The sequence below is a fragment of the Sturnus vulgaris genome, chromosome 2, assembly GCF_052056855.1.
Source record: "Sturnus vulgaris isolate bStuVul1 chromosome 2, bStuVul1.hap1, whole genome shotgun sequence".
Taxonomy (NCBI): Eukaryota; Metazoa; Chordata; class Aves; order Passeriformes; family Sturnidae; genus Sturnus; species Sturnus vulgaris.
In genome coordinates, this window is record NC_142244.1 from 88,239,248 (window position 1) to 88,261,182 (window position 21,935).

Sequence of the window (21,935 nt, forward strand, 5' to 3'; positions counted from 1 at the left end):
GCTGTAAAGTTGCCCTACCTGTGGGTGTATCCAGCTTTCAGTGAGCAAGTGCCCAGCAGAGCAGACATTATCATCATTTTCTAGTCTGCTGCAAGTTAACTCATGTTGGGCCCTTCAGTACGCAGAGTTTGTGAATCTTGGTATTACTTGCTCCCATTTGAATCTTATTACAGTTGTTACTTGTATTATAATAGTTGGCATTCATTATGATGTTGTTGCCTTTACCAAACTTTAACCAAATGTAACAAATTTTAAATATGTGTGCTGTCCAACTGGCTTTCCAGGATAATAAAGCTCTGTGGCCTGAGAAAATGTTGCTTAAGCTTATATGTATGTATGTGGAGAATTGAGTATGTCATGACTGTTGAAGTTAGGCCAAGTTATTCTTGATGGTGTTTTCAATGCAATTGAAATAAAGGTATTAGTTACCACTTTGTAAATATTGTAAATATTTTTAGTATTTTTCCATAAAAGGAATTGATATGTCATTCTACCAATAATTACCAATACAAAAGAGGTGCTAACTGTTCAAAGTTTTACTTTTGGAGGGAATGGACAGAATTATTTTTAAGATCACTTTGAGTAGTTTCTGTTTAGTGTTACCTTGGTAATGGAGGTACAGGAGCTTTTTTGACCTTTTTCATTTAGAAATGCAGTCTAAATGTTTTTTTTTAAATAGACTGTAAACTCTGAGGACATACTAGTCACTTGTTCTATTCTTATGAAACATAGAACTGCTAGTGTAGTTTTCCAGTTGTATTCTCCTATATCCAGTGTGTCTGTAAACTTTGTTTTGTTGAGCATTTGTTCTACTCTTTGAGGTTTGACTTCAGCCAGAGAAGGTGTACCCAACCATTTGACAACTGTAATGTGTCACAGCCACACTTAATAGTAGAAGAATTTTAATTTTTTGTAGATCTAAATACGGTTTTCCCATTGGTGTCTTCTTGTACTTTCACTTCTGTTGTACTGCAGTCTGAACACACGTGGCATATGTGCATACACACACATATTTAAGCATATACTAAGGCTGACTGGATGTACTAAGCCCACTCCTGTCCTGATAGTTTTTTATTACTTTTATGTGGACAAAGCTGTTTTTGGTGACTAGGATCTGAACCACTGAAGATGCTTTGACATCTGAACATAGAGCCCTGGAAATTGATTAGCATGCTGTGTATTATACTTGAAGTGTGAAGATTCAGTCGCAGAGTTTTAGAGTGACTCATTGAGACATTGCAATTTTATTTAAAAAGCTTTTGATTAGATTTTGATTAAAGAATACAATTAAGATTTCCTAGCCTATTCTTAAACTTTTACTCCTGTAAATAGCTTCCTTGTTGAAATGGTTCTAGAGTATGGAAAGACTTCTGAATTTGATCAATGATTAGTTTTCCTGGAATTGCACTGGATGCAATTGGATTGATCTTTGCTCAAGGCCTCAGCTTTCATAAGACAAGCCACGTATGTGTGACCCATTTCCCGGCTACTGCTCCTTGTTGAGGCACAATTGTGTAGTTTGGTAGAATGGATTTGTGGAGTAGCTTTCCTTACCCGGACAAGAGGCTGCAGCTCTGTCTTTGGACATCTGGAATTGAAACAAAGTCAGAAAACAAGGATCTAAAAAATAATGCTGTTTTAATATCAGAAAAAAGCATTTGAAGACAAAAAAAAGGAACCTCTTGGTCTTGCCATTTAGGAGCTATTGATCTTCTATTCTTTAGTCTTCTTCATTTATTATTTTTTTAAATGTTCTTTCTCCCTGCTTTGTTTTTTGTATGAATAGGATTTTTACTCAGCTCAATTGAAGTGTTGCAGTTACAGAGATGCTTCACTGTGGTCACAATCACATCATTCTGAATAATAAAAAAATATTTCGGTCAATGAAACTGCTTTGTATGTTTTGCTTACAACTTTTGTTGTGGATTAACTATTGTGCCCTATATAACTATACTGATAAAATAAGCAGTAGTAGAGAATGCTTCCAGGTACTTCGTTGACTTCACTGCTGGATTGTTTGAGTGCTATTTAAGTTTTGGTCTTCATCTACCAGAATTCTCCTGAAGAGTTTTCGGGGGAAGGTTAGTATAGGCAAAGCTACGGAATGTTTCCGGAGCAGAGTCATTGTCTTCTGGATATTGCAAGTTTTGAACAGTGTTGGGTGTTTTTTCACATGTGGCCTCAGTACCTACAAATACATCCAAGATTGTTTATGTACTAGTATAGCAGTAGCTGGAAAAACTCAGGGATATGTATGTAAATTACTTTAATGCACTGGACAGTATCCAAAACATCTTTCATAGCAATGTTTGGACATAGCTATGAAAGATTTTGTAAACCTATTTAGTGTGTTGTTTCACTCAGCCATCATTATATAAAGGTTTGCACTTCAGTTATGTCCATTTTAAGGATTTGTGCTCTTGCATAGTCTTTCTTGAAGTCACCACATAATCATGTTGTAAAATTACAGTATTGTGACTGGACAAGTTTGTTTCCTTTGTTTCATCTGTTGAATTAGTTGCTTTATTAGTATTAATGAATGATTTGCTAAGAAAGGGATATTTGAGATGGGAAGGGAGCAAAAATGTGTCATTTAATAGATCTTCTACAGCATTTCAATTTTTCTTGCAGTGTATCCCTGTATCGGGGAAATTGCCGACCTCTCCGGTTTGAGCCACCAATGCTGGACTTCCATGAACAGTAAGTTGAAAAGTCTTTTGATCTGTTTAGTTATGCAAATTAAAACAAAACAAAAATCAAGCAAACAAAAAAAGCCCCAAAGCAAATAAACAAAACAAAGCAAAAAACCACTATCTGCTGCAAAAAACAAAGAACAAACAAAAACCCAGGAAATAAATAGGAACAGTATTATAAGCTGGTAAGAGAAGGTTGTACACATAGATTGCATTAATAGATTGTAAGTGTAATCGACCTACAGAGGGCTTCTGTACTCAGTTTTAAGCATCATGTAGGGACTTGTCAGCTGCTGTGGTTTTGATGATGTAGGTACTTGTTCAGCTGCTCTGCAGAGTGGACAGTTTAAAGTCTAGAATGTAATGTGCTGAGGTGAGATTACCTTTCTGCTTGAATATAACTCATGTCAGGGAGCATGTACCCTAGCATATCAGTTTTTCGATTACTTTGGTCACAAAAAAACTGGCTATGGATCTGCAATTATTAGAACAGTAGTGTTGAGTTGTGAAAATACAGCCTCAAGGAGAACAAATAGCCTCCAGGAACTTAACTCCATGTTCTCTACTTTGCAACTGGTTGCTGTTTCCATTTTTAAAAAGGAAAAAGAAGGAAACTAAAAATTTAATCAATGTACCTGTTAGTTCCCCTGGTAACTACTTCAGTCTTAATTTGTCTTTCCATGAACTGGTTACTGTGTATAGGAAGCTCCAATCCCTCTTCTTCCCAAACCAAAGTGGTTCTGGAGTAGGTGTTCATGGAGCCTCTGTGCATGATTGATACTTAGACCAATGTAAACTGCAGTGAAGGCATTTCAAACATTTTATTACCAGTTCAGCCACAGATTATTAGTAAAATTATAGTAACTTTTTCTGATGTTATTTAACACTAAATACCAAAGCTGTATGAAAATGCCTTATTTTACAGAACTTACCTGTACTCAGTCTAACAAAACTGTGGCTTTACTTCTGATTAAAGACAGAGTAAGTTGCTCTGTCTCCTCTTTTTTCCTTTAAAATTTCCTTTAGCTTTTGATGTCGTGTGATTTTGTTGTTTTTCTTCTTAATGTCAGTAACTGGTCCTAATATTCTCTAGGTAAGAGAATATTGAGGTTCTAAACTGAATAGCAAAGTATCTTGTGGTAAGCCCTACTCTACTGCATCTCTGCTACAAGAGAATTAGGTTGTAGTTAATAAATTATTCTGGTGAGTGCAGTACAAATTCAAACTTGTCAAGTAGTGTGCTTTTTGTTAGAGCTATTGTAAATTTACCTGTTGATTTAAGTAATTTTCTTTTTAAAAATGTAAAAGTTTTCAGTTTATGGTAATTCTAGACTTTGATGTTGGGAATTTATTTATGCACCTTTTTCTACTATGAATAAATTTGATATTCTCTGAGATACCTTTTAAAGGTTATCTAGAGTTTGCATGCTTATGGTCTGAAGAAAGCTACGTGTGCTTTTTTGTTTTGTGATTGTGAAAAAATCAAAGATGACTTTTTCCCCCTTGCTACAAGCATATCCATGACAGTACCGTAAATACTCTGTCATTCTTCATTGTATTTCAGCTTTTTATGTAAGCTGTTCTTGTCAAAGTTAAATGTGCTGAAGAAATAGTATAGATCTAATACAGTGTTAAAAGTAGCACAAATCTCTTACTTGGGAATGGCCCTGTACAAAACATGCAAACAGCACTGGGAGATTGCTGCCTTCTGTCAATTAAAGTAAAGAACCTGTGTGTTAAGTCATGATTCATTGTGTTGCTTCTTTGGTTTGGGTGAGCTTTTTTTGGTGGCTGTATATCATTAATTTATCTGTTGTCATTTAGGTTATAATGTCGGGCAGAAATTCTCTTCTGATTTATTAAAACTTAAGTAAGTTGCCAAAACCAGTTTTAGAAAAGGTTTAGATATGGAGGCCCAAAGTTTAGTTTAAAATCTGTGAACCAACTCTGAGAAATGCTGAGTAACTCAGCCCTATGGTGGGAACAAGCTGCAGGTGCCAAGTGCCTTGGAAGTCAAATAATGCAGATTTAAGCTTTTAAGTCTGCCTTTTAAAACAGGCAGGGTTTTCGCATTCAAATTCTGGCTTTTCTGTCTTTGTTATTAATGGATTTTAGAAAAGGCATAAAATGCATGTTTGGTTTCTGAATAAGTACTATACCCAAAGGGTGTTTTGTTAATAGGTAGCATGTAGCATTTAGTAGCACAAACTTGTTCCAAGCTCATATTTATACTAAGCTATCAACATGTATCATACCTAGGCTAAAGAAAGATCTAATATTTATTTTCAGATGTAAGTCAAGCCATTCTTACCGTGACATTTTTGGTCTGCTAAGAGTATGTGGATTTAATCAGATGATTCAAAAACATGCCAACTTAAGCAGGAATAGTAGTTAATGAAAGTTACTTTATCTTAGGATCTCAGAAAATCAAAAACAATATTAAGTTGATAAATATGCGTTGTAGATATACTTCCTGTATATCCACCTGGAGATGAAATTACAATAGTCTTTTACTTCTGTTTTATAACAGTTGGAGTTTTTTTAATGCTGTTTTAACATAAAGCAAACACTACCATATTCTACCACTTTGAAGGTAGTCCAGGTAATCTGACATTTATCAGAAGAATTGCAGGCTGTATGTTAGGATATGCAAAAGGATATGCAAATCTTCAGTTCTCTTGAAGAGATCCCAAATGTTCTCTGTATACATTAACCCTCTGGGAATGGGATAGAACTGAGGCAGTTTCTCCCATATCACTGTGCCAGGGGACTACTTGGACTAAGTGTGGAATACTCATTTGGTTATTTAATGTGTAAGCCTCTGTTTTGTGTTGCTGAAGCAACACCAATATTTTTCTGGAACAAGCTTTACAGCGTCTTGAGTATTGGAGATTCAGGGCTTTACAGAAAACAAGAGAAAAACCTTCCACCTAAAGCCAGCTCCACAACTAGCTGACTTTTTCTTTACCAGCTTTCTGTTCCTTGTATTCTCTTGTTCTCTTGTTCCTTGTTCCTTGTATTTTAACTGTTACTCTTTCCCTGTTGTTAAATGGGAATAACTGAGGTGTTTTGACCTACAAACAGTAATCGTTAGGTTATTCTCCATAGCTTTGGGAGTTGATTGCTTGGAGGCTATTTTGGCAGAAGAGTCATTAATCTATATAACTTTCTGTGTTTAAGATGGGTCTTCATATTAGAGGTTATACAGGTGGCCACCTGGGGTGAAGGCTGAAAAATGCTTTTACAGGGCAGTTTCTATTCAGTTCTTGCACCTATTTTGTGGGAGAATATAGATCTTCAAAGATCTCAATACATGGCCTGCATCTTTGTTAATTCAACTCTGGCAGTATCAAAAGTGAAGTTTAAGTTCTTCAACTAAATTTTCTGATAGAGGTACCTTTTCATAATGGAGCACTAGTGTATTGAGTATTTTAGGCTATTACCACAATAGAGAACTGCATATAAAAAAATTCTTTAAATACGGAGTTATTTAAGATGAAGTTGACATCCTACCCCTGTTTCACAGAAATGATTGGTTAAGCTATGAAGTGATACTTTTGGTTACAGTAATATTTTAGTCCTTGATCAACATATTCTTCTATGATGAATGGAGGTTCTTGCTTTACTCAATTTGAGCAAGGTCCCATTCTCAGACAAAATTTTCTTATTGGTAGGGCAGTATTCTTAAGTTCTCTATTTCAGTTTTATATTGATAATCTTATTTTGCATTTCCTTTGGAGTGTTCCGATTAGGGGATTTTTGTAATGTTTTCATGTTTCTTGTTTGTGAGCTCTAGTATTTGGCACAATATTCTATGAAGACTTAAGCTGGGCTTGAAAGCAATTGCTTTGCAATGTTTGAATATTGAGACCTTCTTGTAGTCCTGGAGACCTTATGTTGTTACTCTGTCTAAGGAACCTAAGTGACATGCTTTACATTAAGGACAGGATAGTGTCAGAAGGGTAAAAATCTGGATAATACAGCCTATCTTAAACCTGGCTTAATGTACCTCCCTTTGAATCTAGACTGCACTCTGCCTACAGCTACACTTCTAATTACATGAACTAAGAACAAGAAGACAAATGAAAAGAGGGCATTTAGAAAGTTAAGGTGTATGAATGTGCTGTACTGCAGTGTAGACTGATTTACACCCTTGTAAGGCTTGACTGGTGTAAAACGTAGGGGGGACTAGCATGGTAAGAGAATGGAGAAATTATATTCTTAACAATTTAGCTATTGGAAGTTTTCCTGAACTATAGATGAAATGCTTTCATCTACTAGATATACAGTAGATATAAATATCCTTAAAGCTATGGGAGTTACTTCAAGTAACATAAGGTTGATATAAGTTTAGCAAAATGGTCTGTTTTTTTCAAGAACTCTAATCCCTTACACAAAAAATAGTGAAGAATTTTAACAACTAGAGAATATATTGAGATCACTATTTTCCCTACATTTTAAGTACATTTATTTAAAAATAAGTTGCCTATAATGTACATCCAAATGTTTACACAGTACATTTGATACACTTCTAATGTGTGAGAGTTTGAGATTGCTGGAATTTTAAAGAAATGTTGCTAAAGAAAACTTCCTTTTCCTTGGAGTTTGTTGAATGTGAGAAATTGTTGACAGTAAGTTGACATTTCATCCAGATGTCCCTCAGGTTTTGTTCACATATCATGCTAGACTGCACAATGCTGCTTAAAGTTCATTATACTCCTAGATTCATTCCAATCACACTTGGTGACATGGTTGGATAAACTCTATTACTTGTATATGTGGTTTTGATAACTGTTTGGAAAAGGTGTGATTTTGTTGTATGGAATCTAAGTTAGATTCCTGGCTTAAAATAGGGCACTTGCTCTGTTTAGTATGTTACATTGACACCAACTTTTTGTCAAGTCTAATGTCAAAGAACTTTCTCTGTTAAAAGTCAGTGAAATCTGGAAGCTAAGAAACAACCAATTTATAGGATAGTACATATACAAAACCAAAACCCTTCTCTTTTCTTTTGCTTTTTTGAGTTGGAAAGATATTTGAGAATGCAAATGTATGTGCTTCAGCTACTCTTAACTTCAGGTAAAGAAGCCACTTGCCTGTGTCTCTCAACCAATTTTGTGTGAAGCAGGAAGAATGCTCTACTTGCTAATTCACGAGTCTTGTACATGATGCAGGCTTCCTTTGTGTAAGCAAACTAGCATTTTCTTCAGAATGGGGCAGAAAAGGCATTCTCTTTCAGTCTCCAGAGGAAAACCTTGTAAGACCAGCTCGTTTTGTTTCTTTTAATTAAAAGTAGTTGGATATGTTCCAAGTCAACACCCAAGTTCTTGTTGGAGCTTGCTCAGTCTGATCTTCTGGCTGGAGAACCGTCTTCATTGGTTCAGAAAGTTCCTGAGCCTAGGAGAGCGTCCAGGGCACCTGATTTTGTATGCTTTCCACATTATGCTTCTGCCTTCTAGGCATCTGTTATTCACCCCTGTCTGATAGGATACTGTCTGACAGGATACTGATTTAACCCTTGTGACTCTTCTGCTGTGTTGCGTGAGAACTGGTTTTGCAACTTTTTCTGCAGTTGCCAAAGATGCTAAATGAAAAAAATACATGGGGGAAAACATGTCATTCTCAAATGCATGAGGAATATACCAGAATTTAATTTTGAGTGTATTTACCTATATTCCCAGCATTTCAAAGTCTATCTAGTAAGCTTTTGTTTGACTTCATTTTTCTTTCCAGTCTCATTAGAAAGAATAAGAGTTGGAAGAGGAAGAATGTAGCTGCTGAATTCATATCTTTTGCTTTTCAGTAATAAATTTGTATCATTTTTCATAAATCAAGTAGGCATTTTACAGAGGTGCTTGAACTATATGCAGTAAGAAAAAATATTGCTCTTTTAAAAATGCATTTTCTCAATTTGTATTTGCTTCACAATGAGTAGCTACATATTTTTCAAGTCAGTTTTGGGCCAATAACTCAAGGACTCATCTCCCCAAAATTTGCAAGAGCTGATTTCCATTGTTAAAATAATCTAGCTTTTAATCACTGGAATAGCAATGAATTCCATTACAAGGACATGTTTACAATACACTTTGGAAAGAGTTGAGTTGTAGCAATAAAGAACATTAACACAGTTAATTTGACTAAGCACCTCACCCTTGTTAATTAGCATCTTCTCATCTAGGTTATGATATCAGTTTTTTTATCAGTGTAGGTTGACCTAGCATTATGCAGGGACAAAGGATCAGGAGCAAAATCTTACATGTTTTGATAGTTCATAGTTTCATAGCTTGCCTGAAGGTCTGTGTCTATACCAGCTTCTCATAATGAAAACTGCTAGTTGTGACTGCTGTGGGTAATTCTGCTCTAAAATTTGGCATCACCTGCAACCATACTTGTGCAGATCATTGTGGTTTGATATCTGCAGCTTGAAGAGCATCCCTTATGAGATTATTGCTTGGGATGCAGATTCATTAGAGGTGTCTGGTGCATATTGCCCTACCTGGTTTTTACCATGTCTGATGGCAGGTAAAACAGGTGAGGTTTATGAGATCTTATTTCTGCATATTTGGATAAATCACACTAAAAGAATGTAAGGAAAGTGGTATCTCAGCCAAACGTGATATCAGACTCACTCTTCCAAAATCAGAATAATCAGCAAAAGAGTAAACTAAAACAAAGCCCTAATGTCAGACTTCCTTTTTAGTGCCCTCTGCCTTTATTACCTATAATTATAGTGTAGTAGTTGAGTCTGGAATATGAAATTAGTGAACTGTGGTGTTGGATATGGCTGTTTCCCTTCCAGTTTGTTTTTATAGACTTGAGCCTCTCAAACAGATGTATAGTCCTTTACTTTCAGAACTGGAAAAGCATGAAGGTCTTAAAGATTGTTAATATTTGAAATATTTCCTGGCTAATAAGTTTTATTTGCAAACTACCTTTTGACATGAGCAGACTGGTGCTTTGCTATTGCCCGTTCATTCAAGATCATTTTTTTGGCTTTGTGATGTTTCACACAATGCATCCTAAGTGTCACTGAAGTCAACTCTGATTTTCATAGCTGTTTGTCTTTAGAGACCATAGGTGATGCACTAGTCATGTCATTTGCTCTCATGCAATACAGTGATTAAAATCTACTCATCCTTCTCTTCTTGCTGTTATGGTTGGAAGGAACTGTTCAGTTTGATTCTAGTTTTTGCTGTTAAGTCCTCATATGAAGAGTGACTGGAGTGCTTTGTTACAGAGTAGGAGGATGATTTCCCCTTCTTGACGAGCTGCTGAACATGCTATGGGGAAGAGAAGTGCCTGAAAACTGCACTGTGTCAAGCAAAGGACTTGCACTAAGGCACTGGGAGCATGTCTTCCACTAAGTAGAATGAAAAATTGTAGTGAGAACTAGGGAACAGGCAGCTGATCTTCACGCTGCAAGAGGTTTCTTCAATGTTGGAGGAGATTGACTGTTTTATTTCTTCCCTTTCTTAAAAATATTTTGGTGTTGGTAGAATCAAAGTACTGCTTTAAGGCTTTTAAGGGCTTTTAGACCACTTTGTCTAAACAAGGAATTTGCTGCAAAAACGTTGACTGGTATAGAAACTTCTGCTTTGCATAGTTACCAAGCAGATAAAATACTCAAGACCATCTGTAGTGATGTCAGTGAAAGAGTGTTTGAAGCAGTGGGTTCTTTATTCAGGCAGTGCTGGGTAACTCCCTATCAGCAGACACTTTTCTTGGTTGTGGATTTGCATGTTTGTTTTTATGGTGGGAGTTTTGGTGGGGGTGGGGGTAGAGACGAGGAAGTTTGGAGGGCTGGCTTTCACTTGCATTCCTCTGGTCTGGTAAGCTTTTTCCTAGTAGAAGAAAAACAGGTGCATAGGTTTACTGTTTAATTCCATTGATCAACAATGTAGCAGTTACAGTAGTTAATGTGAAATGTCACAGCTGATAAACCATTTCCTTTTCTGATATCCCCATGTATGCTAGCAAGAGATGAAAATATTTTCTGTTAGGACTTAACCCGGATGTTTGGTTTTGTACAAGTTTTGAAAGATGAGAGAAATTGTGGTCTTTATCTCTGGTGAAGTTAAAGGAGTCAAAGTGAGATCTTTTTTGACAGTTGAAGGAAGGATCAAGAACAAGTGTTTGCAAACAGAGACATGAAATTAGGTGAACTCAGCAAGCAAGGAGTTTTACAGTGGCAGACTGCAGATATATTTTTGTTAGTGATGATGTCATTTATTGATGGTTAATAATTTTGTCTTTGAATTAATCACATGATCTTTAGCATCTGCTTCTTAAGCCCATGTGTAGGAGGTTCTGTAACCACAATCACTTTGTAAATTGTGGCATAGATTGTTTATTGTCATTCAACGGAGCCTTTAATTTACAACAAAGTTACATTGCTTCATCTGTTGAGATATATTCCACACCCCCTCTAAGCTGAAAAACTGAGACTGCAATAGCACATATTAATTTGATCTATTAAAGTCAATTGAGGATGGCAGAACAGCTGCCTGTTTCTGGTCATCATCACTGCAGGTACTACAGGTAGTAATTCTTATCAGTAGTTTTGGTGTCCTTGTAGTATTTGGAGCAAGTGACATGGGAAAGAGTGCTACGTGGACTACATGTAGCCTGAAAGTTGAGTTAACTATTTTGAATTCCACAATTCGAAACGCAGCAACTTTTAATCTGTAAACTGCAGACTTTATTAGTGTTTTGGTGCTGACACTAAACATGTATGAGTTAAAAGGCATGAAAAAAATTCTGAAGAGACAATATAGTCTGAAAAATAATTGCTGAAACTGGAGCATCTGTTGTCACCTCAGCTGCTGTAACCTAAAAGAAACTAGCCAAGAGCTTGTGTCGAATAAATTTGTTAGTATGTCTTGTTACTGAAAAATTGTCCAGTTGCTTGACTGTGTGACTTCCATGTTTTAGGGTTCCAAATGTCAAGCCTTTATTTTTTTACTTAAGATATGAATTCAAGTAAAAGATAGAAATAAAATAGTTGTTGCTGTACATTTCTGCATACTTTATTCTGTGGAGCATATAACAAAATATAATACCAGAAAAATTCTGGGTTCAGGGTAAGACTGCTTATAAACTATCATGGAAAAAAATTTGCGTTTAGACTTTTGTCTTGGGTATGCTCTGTTTATTTTCAGCTGCTGTATATATATCCTGTCTTAAGATAATTATTTAGAGGTTCTAGCATAGGAATAGAAAACTTTGCTTCCTGTCATTCTGAAGTAAAAATCTGACAATAGAATTTCATGAGCATGAAGCAACATTAGGTAAACCTTCAGGAAAAGTAAGCAATAAAATAATGGAAAATATGTTAACTAAGTAATTCTTACAGGTCCGAGATACATGCGGTTCTTGAAAAAAGCATTAAATGCAAAGGTCTGTTGTCAGTGTTCATCACTTCTATGCTCCTGTCTGATGTAATGGGAAAAAGGCCAATGCTTTATTGTCTAGATTTCTAACACTTTGCAAATATTTTCTCTCTCTATTTTGACAGGCCAGTTGGAATGCCAAAAATGGAAAAAGTTTACCTACATAACCCTAGCTCAGAAGAAACAATTACATTAGTATCAATATCTGCTACAACATCACATTTTCATGCATCGTTTTTCCAAAATAGGGTAAGTTTTTTTACTTTCTCAAAATTAGGTTTTCTGTCTCCTCAAATCTGAATGGAAGCTTCTCTAAAAGAGTGACTTACTGCAATGATTGCACACCTAGAAGTATTAAACTACTGCAGTTCTTCATCTCATATCAAAGCAAATTTGAACTGAGCATAAAAACACAAAGGAGTCCTGACTACATTGGAAATGTATATTACAATTGATGGTTTAACAGCAGATCTCCTTTCTTGCTGAAGTGAGTACGTTTCCTCAGAGCACTTACAGAAACAGGCTGTTCCTATAAATTTTCTAAATATTCTAAGTCATGTGAAGTGTGTTAGTGTACAGTAGTCACTCCAGTGCACTTAGAGCTGTTAGTAATTGTGTTACAGGAACTTGCACGTTCAAAAACATGGTGTCAGCAGGGTTAGCTCCTAACCACATTGCTGTCAGTCTTCTAATTTCAGTTTTGTCTGCAGGGCCTGTGGCTAAGCAAGAGCCATGTAAACTTGAAAAAATTCAGAAAACCTGTCTGATACGCATCCTGTTGCATTTATGGAAGTCTTGTAGTAGTTGAATTTCTCCAGTGACCTTTGAACTGTCAGTCTAAAATATTTTTGTGATAAGCTGAATTCTAAATTCAGAATTCAATGCAAACATTCAATTAAATATGATCCTGCAGTAGATAGTGGTTTTAAATCATTGTTGTTTTTATTAGTTTGTTACACATTTCATTTGTTTCAAAGTTCTACTTTTTTCTTTCCAAATGTGCAGTTGACTTTCTAATGTCAGTACTCCACAAAGAACACCTGAGGATCTTCTGCAGCACAAAAACTGTTGTTCATCTGCTTGATGCAATTTATTCAGTAAACAATTTTGCTTATCCCTCTGCTTGCTTGCGTTTATTTTTTCCAGAAAATTCTTCCAGGAGGGAATACGTCCTTCGATGTAGTTTTCCTCGCAAGAGTAGTGGGAAATGTGGAGAACACTTTATTTATTAACACTTCTAATCATGGGGTATTTACTTATCAGGTAAGAGAATTACATGCTTTCCAGAAAAGTAACGTGTGAATCAGGCAAAACAGTATCTATTATGGGATGCTTAACCATTCAAGGGTACTTGCACAATAGTGGTAATTTGTTGGTTTGGGGTTTTTTTCTATCAACTCACTTGAAGAAATTTTCCATCCCTGTTGTTTGTTATATACAGATACATTGTAAAGATTAGTAGGGCAGTAGTGTAAGCCAGATCAGTGAAATTGCATAGGATTTAAAATCCTCCCAATACCTTTTTTGCATATTTTATTTTAGTGGCTCATTGTAGAGATCTAACTCATCCTTTAACTCTTTACTTATCTGATCCAGTGGCAAAATGTTATTCATTAAGATGGCAAAAAATTACTCACTGGAGATTCAGAGAGATAATTCAGATGAGAGAGACTGAAAAGTGAAAAATGAGAGAAATCCTCTTGTTGAAAGATATAACTCTTACCATGACAATGTTTTGCAAGCAACAGCAAAAATGCTTCCCAATACGGATAGTTTTGTAATGATGTGATTAAAGGAACATTTAATATTTCATTAACTTTTAGCTGGTTTCTATCTATTTGACACTATTCCAGAGTGTCAGAAAAAGAGGTGTTTTTTTGATTGCCTGTTTTTCAGTATAAGTAAATAGTAGAAATGAGGAATAGCCTTTAGCTGCAAACTAAACCAGTTCCTTTATTTCAGAGCTTTAGTATACTACTGGCTTTAAAGGTTCAGTTATAAGTATACTATAAAACTAATCAAGAAAAGTTCTTGGTGGATTGCTAAAATGGGTGTGCACATTAGGCTCTGCAACAATTACATGCAGCTACTTAAGTTTGTGTTTCTTTTTCTGAACCAGGTGTTTGGCATTGGAGTTCCGAACCCCTATCGATTGCGCCCATTTATTGGGGCACGAGTTCCTGTAAATAGCAGTTTCTCTCCCATAATAAATATCCATAACCCTCACAGTGAACCTTTGCAGGTGAGTGCAAGAGAAAAAGCATTAAATGCTTGTTTATGGTATTAAGCTGAAATTTTGTTTATTTTGGTACTGCTTAAAATTCTGAACTTTAGAGCTGTTTGAGGTTGTGTCTTTCATATTGTAAGATTTTTTTTCTTCTCAAATGCAAATCAGTTCTAGACATTGTAGATTATAGTCGCAGATGTCTTAATTTCCTAAACTGAGGTTTTCCAGTGAAAATTCAGTTTTTAAAATGGTTGCAATTACTGAAAAATAAAGATTTAAACTTCACTGGTAATTAGGAAGAATACTGAAGCAAACAAACAGATCTTTTAATCCAGTGGTGCCTATTAGCTTCATTCTGCCTGGTTTGCACAGCATGAGGTGTTGTTTCAGTATATCCCAGTATGTAATCTTTGAAAACATTCTTATGTTCAGGCAGGATTGATGTCTTTACCTAACCAAATTCTGATTCTGTTAAGTGATTCACAAACAGTAAAATGCTCTAGAATCACATAAAGTGTAGCACTAGCAAATGGCTATATCAGCATTAAAGTGAATTTGTAAGGTATTCCAGTGGTCAGATAGTCACTAAACTATGCTATTGCACATGATAATATCTGATAAGTAAACAGGATCCCTTTAAGGTCAAGTGCTAACATTTTCCTGTTACCCACCTCAGGTGGTAGAAATGTATTCCAGTGGAGGTGATCTCCACTTAGAGCTTCCAACAGGTCAGCAGGGAGGTACAAGAAAACTGTGGGTGAGTAGTCATGTCTTGCAGCACTCATTGTACTTATTTGGGAGGTTTTATTTTGATATGAGCTTAGGATTTGTGTTTTTTTACTAACTTTGTGTCTTATCATGTAATTATTTAAAATACCCCATAAAAATGTAAACAATAACAGGGTCTGTTTATATTATGGTAGTAGGAGTTGAATGAAAGGTTTAATTAAGATAAGCCATATGTATTGAGCTGTGCTGTTTTGAATGTGAAGAATAAAATGATTCCCATTAGAATGAATTACACCTACCTGAGCTTTCAGTCCTGGAGGCCTGTGAGCTGGATCTAACCCACAGAAAAATGTTTTTCTGTTTGGTTTGTTGGTTAGGGTTTTTTTATTTGTCTTGGCTTTTTTGGTGGTGCTGGGGTTTTTTAACTTAGTCCTTCGTGAAAAATTACTATGAATGCGCACACGGGTTGAAAATGAAGCTGAACAAACTTAGGGAAAAAAAAATCAATTACAGACTACTAAATAAAACAGTGTGTAGCTAAAGTAAATCTCTAGATCATGAATTGAGAGTGTCTGGAAGCTGTTCTGGAAAATATTCCTGCGTATGCACCCTGCAGCTACTTTCTACTCACCATGTCTGCTGCTAGAGACAAAGTAGTGCAATGAATGGACTTGTGGTCTGACTCATGAAATCTGGTTTGAAGTAACACATACTGATATCTTTAAGTGAAATAAAATTTAGAAGCATTCCAAAAGTACAGTTCTTGGCTCCATGCTGTATGTCACACCATTGGTAATGTCCAGCTAGATACAAAACATATTTTCCTTTTCAGTTAGAATGATTTGATTTTTTTGATTACTTGTTTCTGGTCTAGGAGAGACTTCAGAGCCATTGGGCTCCTAAGTTTGTCTCTTCCTCAAGTGAATCATTACAGTAATGTGACAGTTATATTTGTTTTAAGAAGGTATTTCCAAGTGAGTTACAAAGGACCATCACAATACTTAATTCTTGTCTTTTCTGGCGAAGGTCCATTAGAATGGCAGTATTTTAGTTTTAGGTACAAAAGTTGTAAGGAAATACATATTAATACAAATCACAACATTTTAAAAAATGCAGTGGAAACAGATGATGAGGGTTAGATGTTCACACGAAAATGGATTTTAAAACATAAATGTCCTAATGTTTTGATACTGCTTCAGTCAATTTGCATTGCTTCTAAAGAGAGCCCCTTCCTAGTTGTCAGGAGAACTCAAGTGGGATGTTTTTCAGAGCATGAAGCTTTTCGGCTTCTCTTGGCCAGGTTGGCAGTTAAAGCAATGATGACTCACATGTGAAAGCTTCCAGTGTCTGGCAAGGACTAATCCTCTTGTTTCCTCTATCCATCCACTGGTATTCATTTTCGTAGAACCATTGGTATTTCAAAACAATAAGGCAGCTTGAAGAAATCAAACCAGTAGGAGGAAGCACACAGGTACATCATTGTATTGGTTATGTCAAGAGCTGTACTGCAGTTAGAAAAAGCTTCAAAATAGCAGTAATTGTTTGAGATATGGTGATGATACTTTGACATATGGATATACATAGTTGTATAAAATTGTTCTAATGCCAAATGCTTGAATAATTGGATGGAGCAGTCTGCATATGCAGGAGTATTTTTTGATCTGACCAACTTTGGATCCCTAGTTACACAGATGGAAGAGTCACATAACATCTTTGATACGTTAATGAATGGCTGTGTTATGTTGGGTCTGTGAAAACAGAACTTGAAATTTTCTTACTTTGATATTCAACAGTTTTCAAAGAATATATCTACAGTCATTGTGCCTTAGAAAACTTCCAATCAAGGTTTTCATCTTCTATTTAAAAACTAAGCAAGCAACCAAATATCCAATCCTCAGACCTTCTGTAATGCAATGAGGAAGACAATCCAATGTTAATATTTCAGCTGTAGTGCCAGAGTTAGTCTTGTGCTGCAGCTTTGTCCAGAAAATACAGAAGGAGATGTCTTTCAAACCCTGAATACAGATTAGAACTGATAAAATAGGCATGGTAGAGCAACTAAAATTAATTTTTACTTTTTCCTGTAAATTACATGGTGACTAATAAACGTGGAGTTCCACAAGCTTCTGACTGCATGGAGTTGTGCGCTGGTTTAGTTTGTGTTTAGCAATGAAACTGTGTATGGCTTGTGTCTGCTTTGGAGAAAAAACACTTAGAATATCCAAAATCAGTATTTGATAATACTATCAACATTTTTTCTGAACATCTTTTGTTTATTGCCAGATTCTGCTAATTTCTTCTACTGTCTTTTTACCACAAATTGAATACATAAAACTTAGAATCATAGAATCATTAGCTTAATCAAATGGGACATGAAAGTTCTCTTGCATATATTTATACCTAGTTTTAACCAGTGTCATATTAGATTAGACCTATCCTTTATAAATTTAATGCTGGTTTTAGTTATATGAAGGCTATCTCTTCCTACTATTGTAGCTTTTTCTCTTAACACAATTATACTCAATGCTTCTATTGTAATTATTTGGTGTGATGGCTTTTTTTTGTAATTACTGTGCTCTCATAGATGTGCTTTGATTATTTACCAGGAAATACCTCCCTATGAAACAAAAGGAGTGATGAGAGCCAGCTTTTCTTCAAGAGAAGCAGATAATCATACAGCCTTCATTAGAATAAAAACAAATGCCTCAGACAACACAGAAGTTATTATTCTGCCTGTTGAAGTAGAAGTTACAACAGGTTTGTGAGAGAGTAGTTGGGGGTTTTTTTTTGACTTTTGGGTTTGTTTTGTGTTTTGGTTGGGATTTTTATCAGTTATTCAAATTATTTAACTCTTAGTATAATAAGAAAATTGTAACTTTTTTTTTTTAAAGCGCCAGGAATCTATTCATCAACAGAAATGCTAGATTTTGGTACTCTACGAACACAAGGTAAACCATTCTTCACTTCTCAAAGTATTTATCAGGAATAGGGTGGGGAGGGGAAAGCCCAGTTACCTTTGTACTGTTCAGGGTTGCTTGTGGAATGATGCTTTTAAAAAGACAGATAACAACAGCGGGTTACAGTAATGCACAGATGCAAGAGTATGGGGGTGTGTACAAGCAAGCCGTAGTTTGCACACCTGGTTGTAAGTCCAGGAGTAAGGTTAATGTTACACAGTTGCACATGGCTTAGTCTGAAAAGCATTTTGGTTCAATTCGTTTAACTTGTGAAAATTGCTTCACTTCTGGGCAAGTGAGTAATTTCCAGAGAGGGGAAAAGTGAGGGTGTGCAAACTTGATCAAATGATTTATGATAGGATCTTTTTTTAATTGCCCCTAATACATTTGGGCTTAACATTTTACACTTACATTAATATTGTTTAGTGATAAAAAAGTATATATCAGAAAGTAGTAAAATAAAAGTATTTTTTGAAACTGTAAGAGGGATGTATTGCTGATGAAAAAGTGTATGTCTTTTGTTCAACTAAAAAAAAGCTTCTGAAGAACTTTTCCATGCTTTGCATCTTAACATCTAAAGGTTTTCAAGTAAGAGTAATTTCATCTGAATATGGTGCATCTGACAAAGTCATTGATTGTAGTATTTTTAGCCTGTTCACTTCTTAATGTGTTAGAAGCATGAATGGTAAGCTGAAGCATGTAACACGTGCTAATACACAAAAATGCAGTTTGTGTCAGATTCTTGAGACTAGCTATTTTGACTGGCTGTTCTGTCATGTTAGTATAACTTTTTAACACTGAATAGTGGAGGTATATAAGAAACCAGCTAGTGTAAATGACTTTGTATAAGATTCTCATGTTAAAATAGCCTAATAGACAGGTGTGTTTTTTGTTCTTTAACAGATCTGCCAAAAATTTTAAATCTGCATTTATTAAATTCAGGAACAAAAGATGTGCCAATTACAGTAAGTTTAATTTCTTTCAATTTGAAACTTTCTACTTGAATTTACTTTTTCTCAAAATTGATAATTCACAGGTTCACCATGTAGTGTTCAGAATTAGAAGCTTAGGTGATGTGTGACTGAAAATGTAACTTAAAAGCAGAGCAAATAATTTTTATGCATGGCAAAATTAATTTGCATCATCGTCTCCTTTGAATACTCTGAACAGCTTTTTTAGGCTGTACCTGTAATATCTGAACCTTTGGAAACTTTATACTTGAGAAAAGTAATTCATGTTCAATGAGTGAGAGATTGTAATACAGAGTCTGTAAGATTCTTTGTCCTCATCATACACACATCACATGTACACATCAGTGAATAAAGTGGTTCCCTAACATAATTTTTTAAGATACTCAAAGAGTAGCTTTCAAGAGCCTTCTGTAAAATTACCCTTTTTTTCTTAAGCTTATCTGCTTTGCTGTTTCAAATAACACAAGAACCCAAACTCTCTAGGGCCCTTTGCAGCAAAGACCACTGGAACTGAATGTGAAGTGCTTCAGGATTCTAGCATTTGGATTTTCTATTTTCTGTTTTTATTTCAGAATTTTGGCACTAGTCTGGTAGTCCGCCTTTGTTCATTCATACCTTCTTCCTGTGTGATTTTTCTCATTGCCCACTATTTTTCTCACTTCTTCCTTCTCCGCTTCCTGTCATCCTTCTTTTCCAGATTTACTTGTGTAGCTAGCTATACCTTTTCCCAGTGCACTTCAAAAAGTGTTGAAGTGTTGAAAAGAAACCAGAGGAGCCAGAAGAATGACTGAAGGATTGGCAAAGGTTCCTTACTGAGATCTTGGAGAGCATTTATGTGTTTATAAAGTTTGAAGCTGTAACTATGAGGAACAATTTGTTAATAGTAGGCATCTAGCAAAATCTTAGGATACTGGAAACTGAGGCTAGATGAATTTAAAGTAGAAACAGGAAACATTTTTAGTGATGAACATAAGTTTTCACAGTGACAATAGATGACTGCGGTGCTTGTCTAGCTATTATTCACTGATAATTTTCAAGACAAGAGAAACTTACAGTATAGTGCAAAAAGATTTTAATTCACTGAGGTCCTGATGCTTCTTTCATTAATGAGGTCAGGTGATCCTGTAGGAATCATGACTTTGTAAGCTATAGCACAACTTCCATAGAGGATTTTAAAACCAAAAAGACCTGTATATGATTTTTGCATTGAGAGGGTTGGTAAATTCAATAAATTATTTTTCCAGCTAAATTTGTATGCTTGTGTTCTTAGATTTGACATTTTGCATGGGAGTTTTTTTTATTTTTTAAAATGCCTAATATACTTGCTAAGTACAATGCAACTAACCATATTTTCAGACAATCAGTATCAGTTCTCATACCTGGTAGTGTAGTACCTAATTCATACGCCATTTGAAAAAAGACCCAAGCCTACCCATTTTTTTTTTTTTAAATCTATGTTCTTCGGACTATGGGCTATAAACCATAAATATCAATCTAATGGAAGACTGTCACTTGATAACCATTATACATGTCATGATAAAACTTTTCCAGATAAATTATTTTTTTACTGTGTATCAAAGCAGTTGTATTTTTAAAGGTATTTTTAAAATCCTTTGGAACTCACTTTTGCAAGGAAAAAGCTATCACACAGGTCCAGACATGATGTGTTTTTCAGTCTACCACATGGCACATCAAGTCAATTGTTCTTTCCATTAAGAGACAGCTTTGTTGGGAAGTTTGTAACCTTTCTAGATTTTGAAGCACTGTGTGAATTTTTGCTGTTCTGCCAATTAACAAATTTCAAAGTGGAAAGCAAGAGTAAAGAATTTTTGGAAGGAACTTGGTGAATAGCTTACTTCTAGGAAAGCCAGACAAGTAGACTTCTGACCCTTTAGAGATAGGGTTTAAAAGTAGTGAGATAGAGCTGTGTGACAAATTTCATCTTAATGTCAGAAGAAAAGGCCAAGGCTATATTTAGCATATGTTTAAGCTGGAGGAACTAAATATCTTCAGGTCATCAGTGTGTGAGAGACTGCTAATACTGTTGCCAGACTTGTAGTTCTTCTGCCTTCAAGTACTTAGTCATGCTGCAACAAACTGGTTGAGGAAAATAAGAGCAAGTAATTTTCTTTTTCGAGTTTTAAAACTCTTTATAAAATCTCCCTCATTTTGTTGTGTTTGTTCCATTGTTAAGGAGAATAATGCTTAGTTCATGACTGGATAAACTAGTCATGCTGCAACAGTTAAGCCACTCTGTCCAAAATATGGTAAATGTGGATTGTTGAACACTTTGTTTTATCCCTTCTCTATAACAAAAGTTTTGTGTTTCCTTAAGGCAATTTAAGCCTGTTGGACTGCTGAAAGCAAAGGGACACTTCAAAGCTTCAGGTCCTGATCATTTTTGATGCTTGAAGAACCAGGAACTTAAGGACAGCCTTAGTGAAGCTGAATTGTAATCAGTTTGAAAACAAAAGTATTTGTATAAGAAACTATTAAGTTCTGTCCCAGCTTTAGAATAGGGGTTAATTTCTCTTAGCAACCTGCAAGAAGTAGTTTGCTTCTGTGTTGTGTTTTCATCTTCACATTTGGGTGCATGAATCTCAAAATTATCAAGGATTACAGTTTAGTGGTAGTTTGTTCCATGTTCTTGATGGCTCTTTATGGAGAAAGTGAACTTTAATTAGTTAGGTGTTTCTCTGTTTAAACATAAGGCCAAGAAATTGCTGACAATTGTGTCTGTAAAAGCAAATAAAACAGTTCACAGGTGGTTCTGACACTAATTGAACCAGCCTTAATTTGCTACCTGTAGCCACAGGGCTTTTTTGGCTGTGCTAGGTGGGCAAGACAAAACTAAGTTCAGGAGCCTTCTCACTGGTAAACAATATAGGTGAACGTGTGCCAGTCTTCCAACCCATACTCTTTAATTTATTAGGATACATGTAGCCCAAGAGTCCTTAAACCTTCAAAGT

At 35.5% G+C, this 21,935-nt stretch overlaps 1 protein-coding gene across 1 annotated transcript in view; it reads left to right on the forward strand.

The window, feature by feature from the left end:
* Positions 1–21,935, forward strand: part of TMEM131 (transmembrane protein 131) — a 91,108-nt gene that overhangs the window by 32,562 nt on the left and 36,611 nt on the right. The window contains exons 4-11 of the mRNA XM_014892649.2: positions 2,632–2,700; positions 12,208–12,331; positions 13,229–13,345; positions 14,202–14,324; positions 14,986–15,066; positions 17,645–17,795; positions 17,930–17,986; positions 18,899–18,960. Of these exons, the coding sequence (XP_014748135.1) occupies positions 2,632–2,700; positions 12,208–12,331; positions 13,229–13,345; positions 14,202–14,324; positions 14,986–15,066; positions 17,645–17,795; positions 17,930–17,986; positions 18,899–18,960 (784 nt within the window). The remainder of the gene's footprint in view (positions 1–2,631; positions 2,701–12,207; positions 12,332–13,228; positions 13,346–14,201; positions 14,325–14,985; positions 15,067–17,644; positions 17,796–17,929; positions 17,987–18,898; positions 18,961–21,935) is intronic.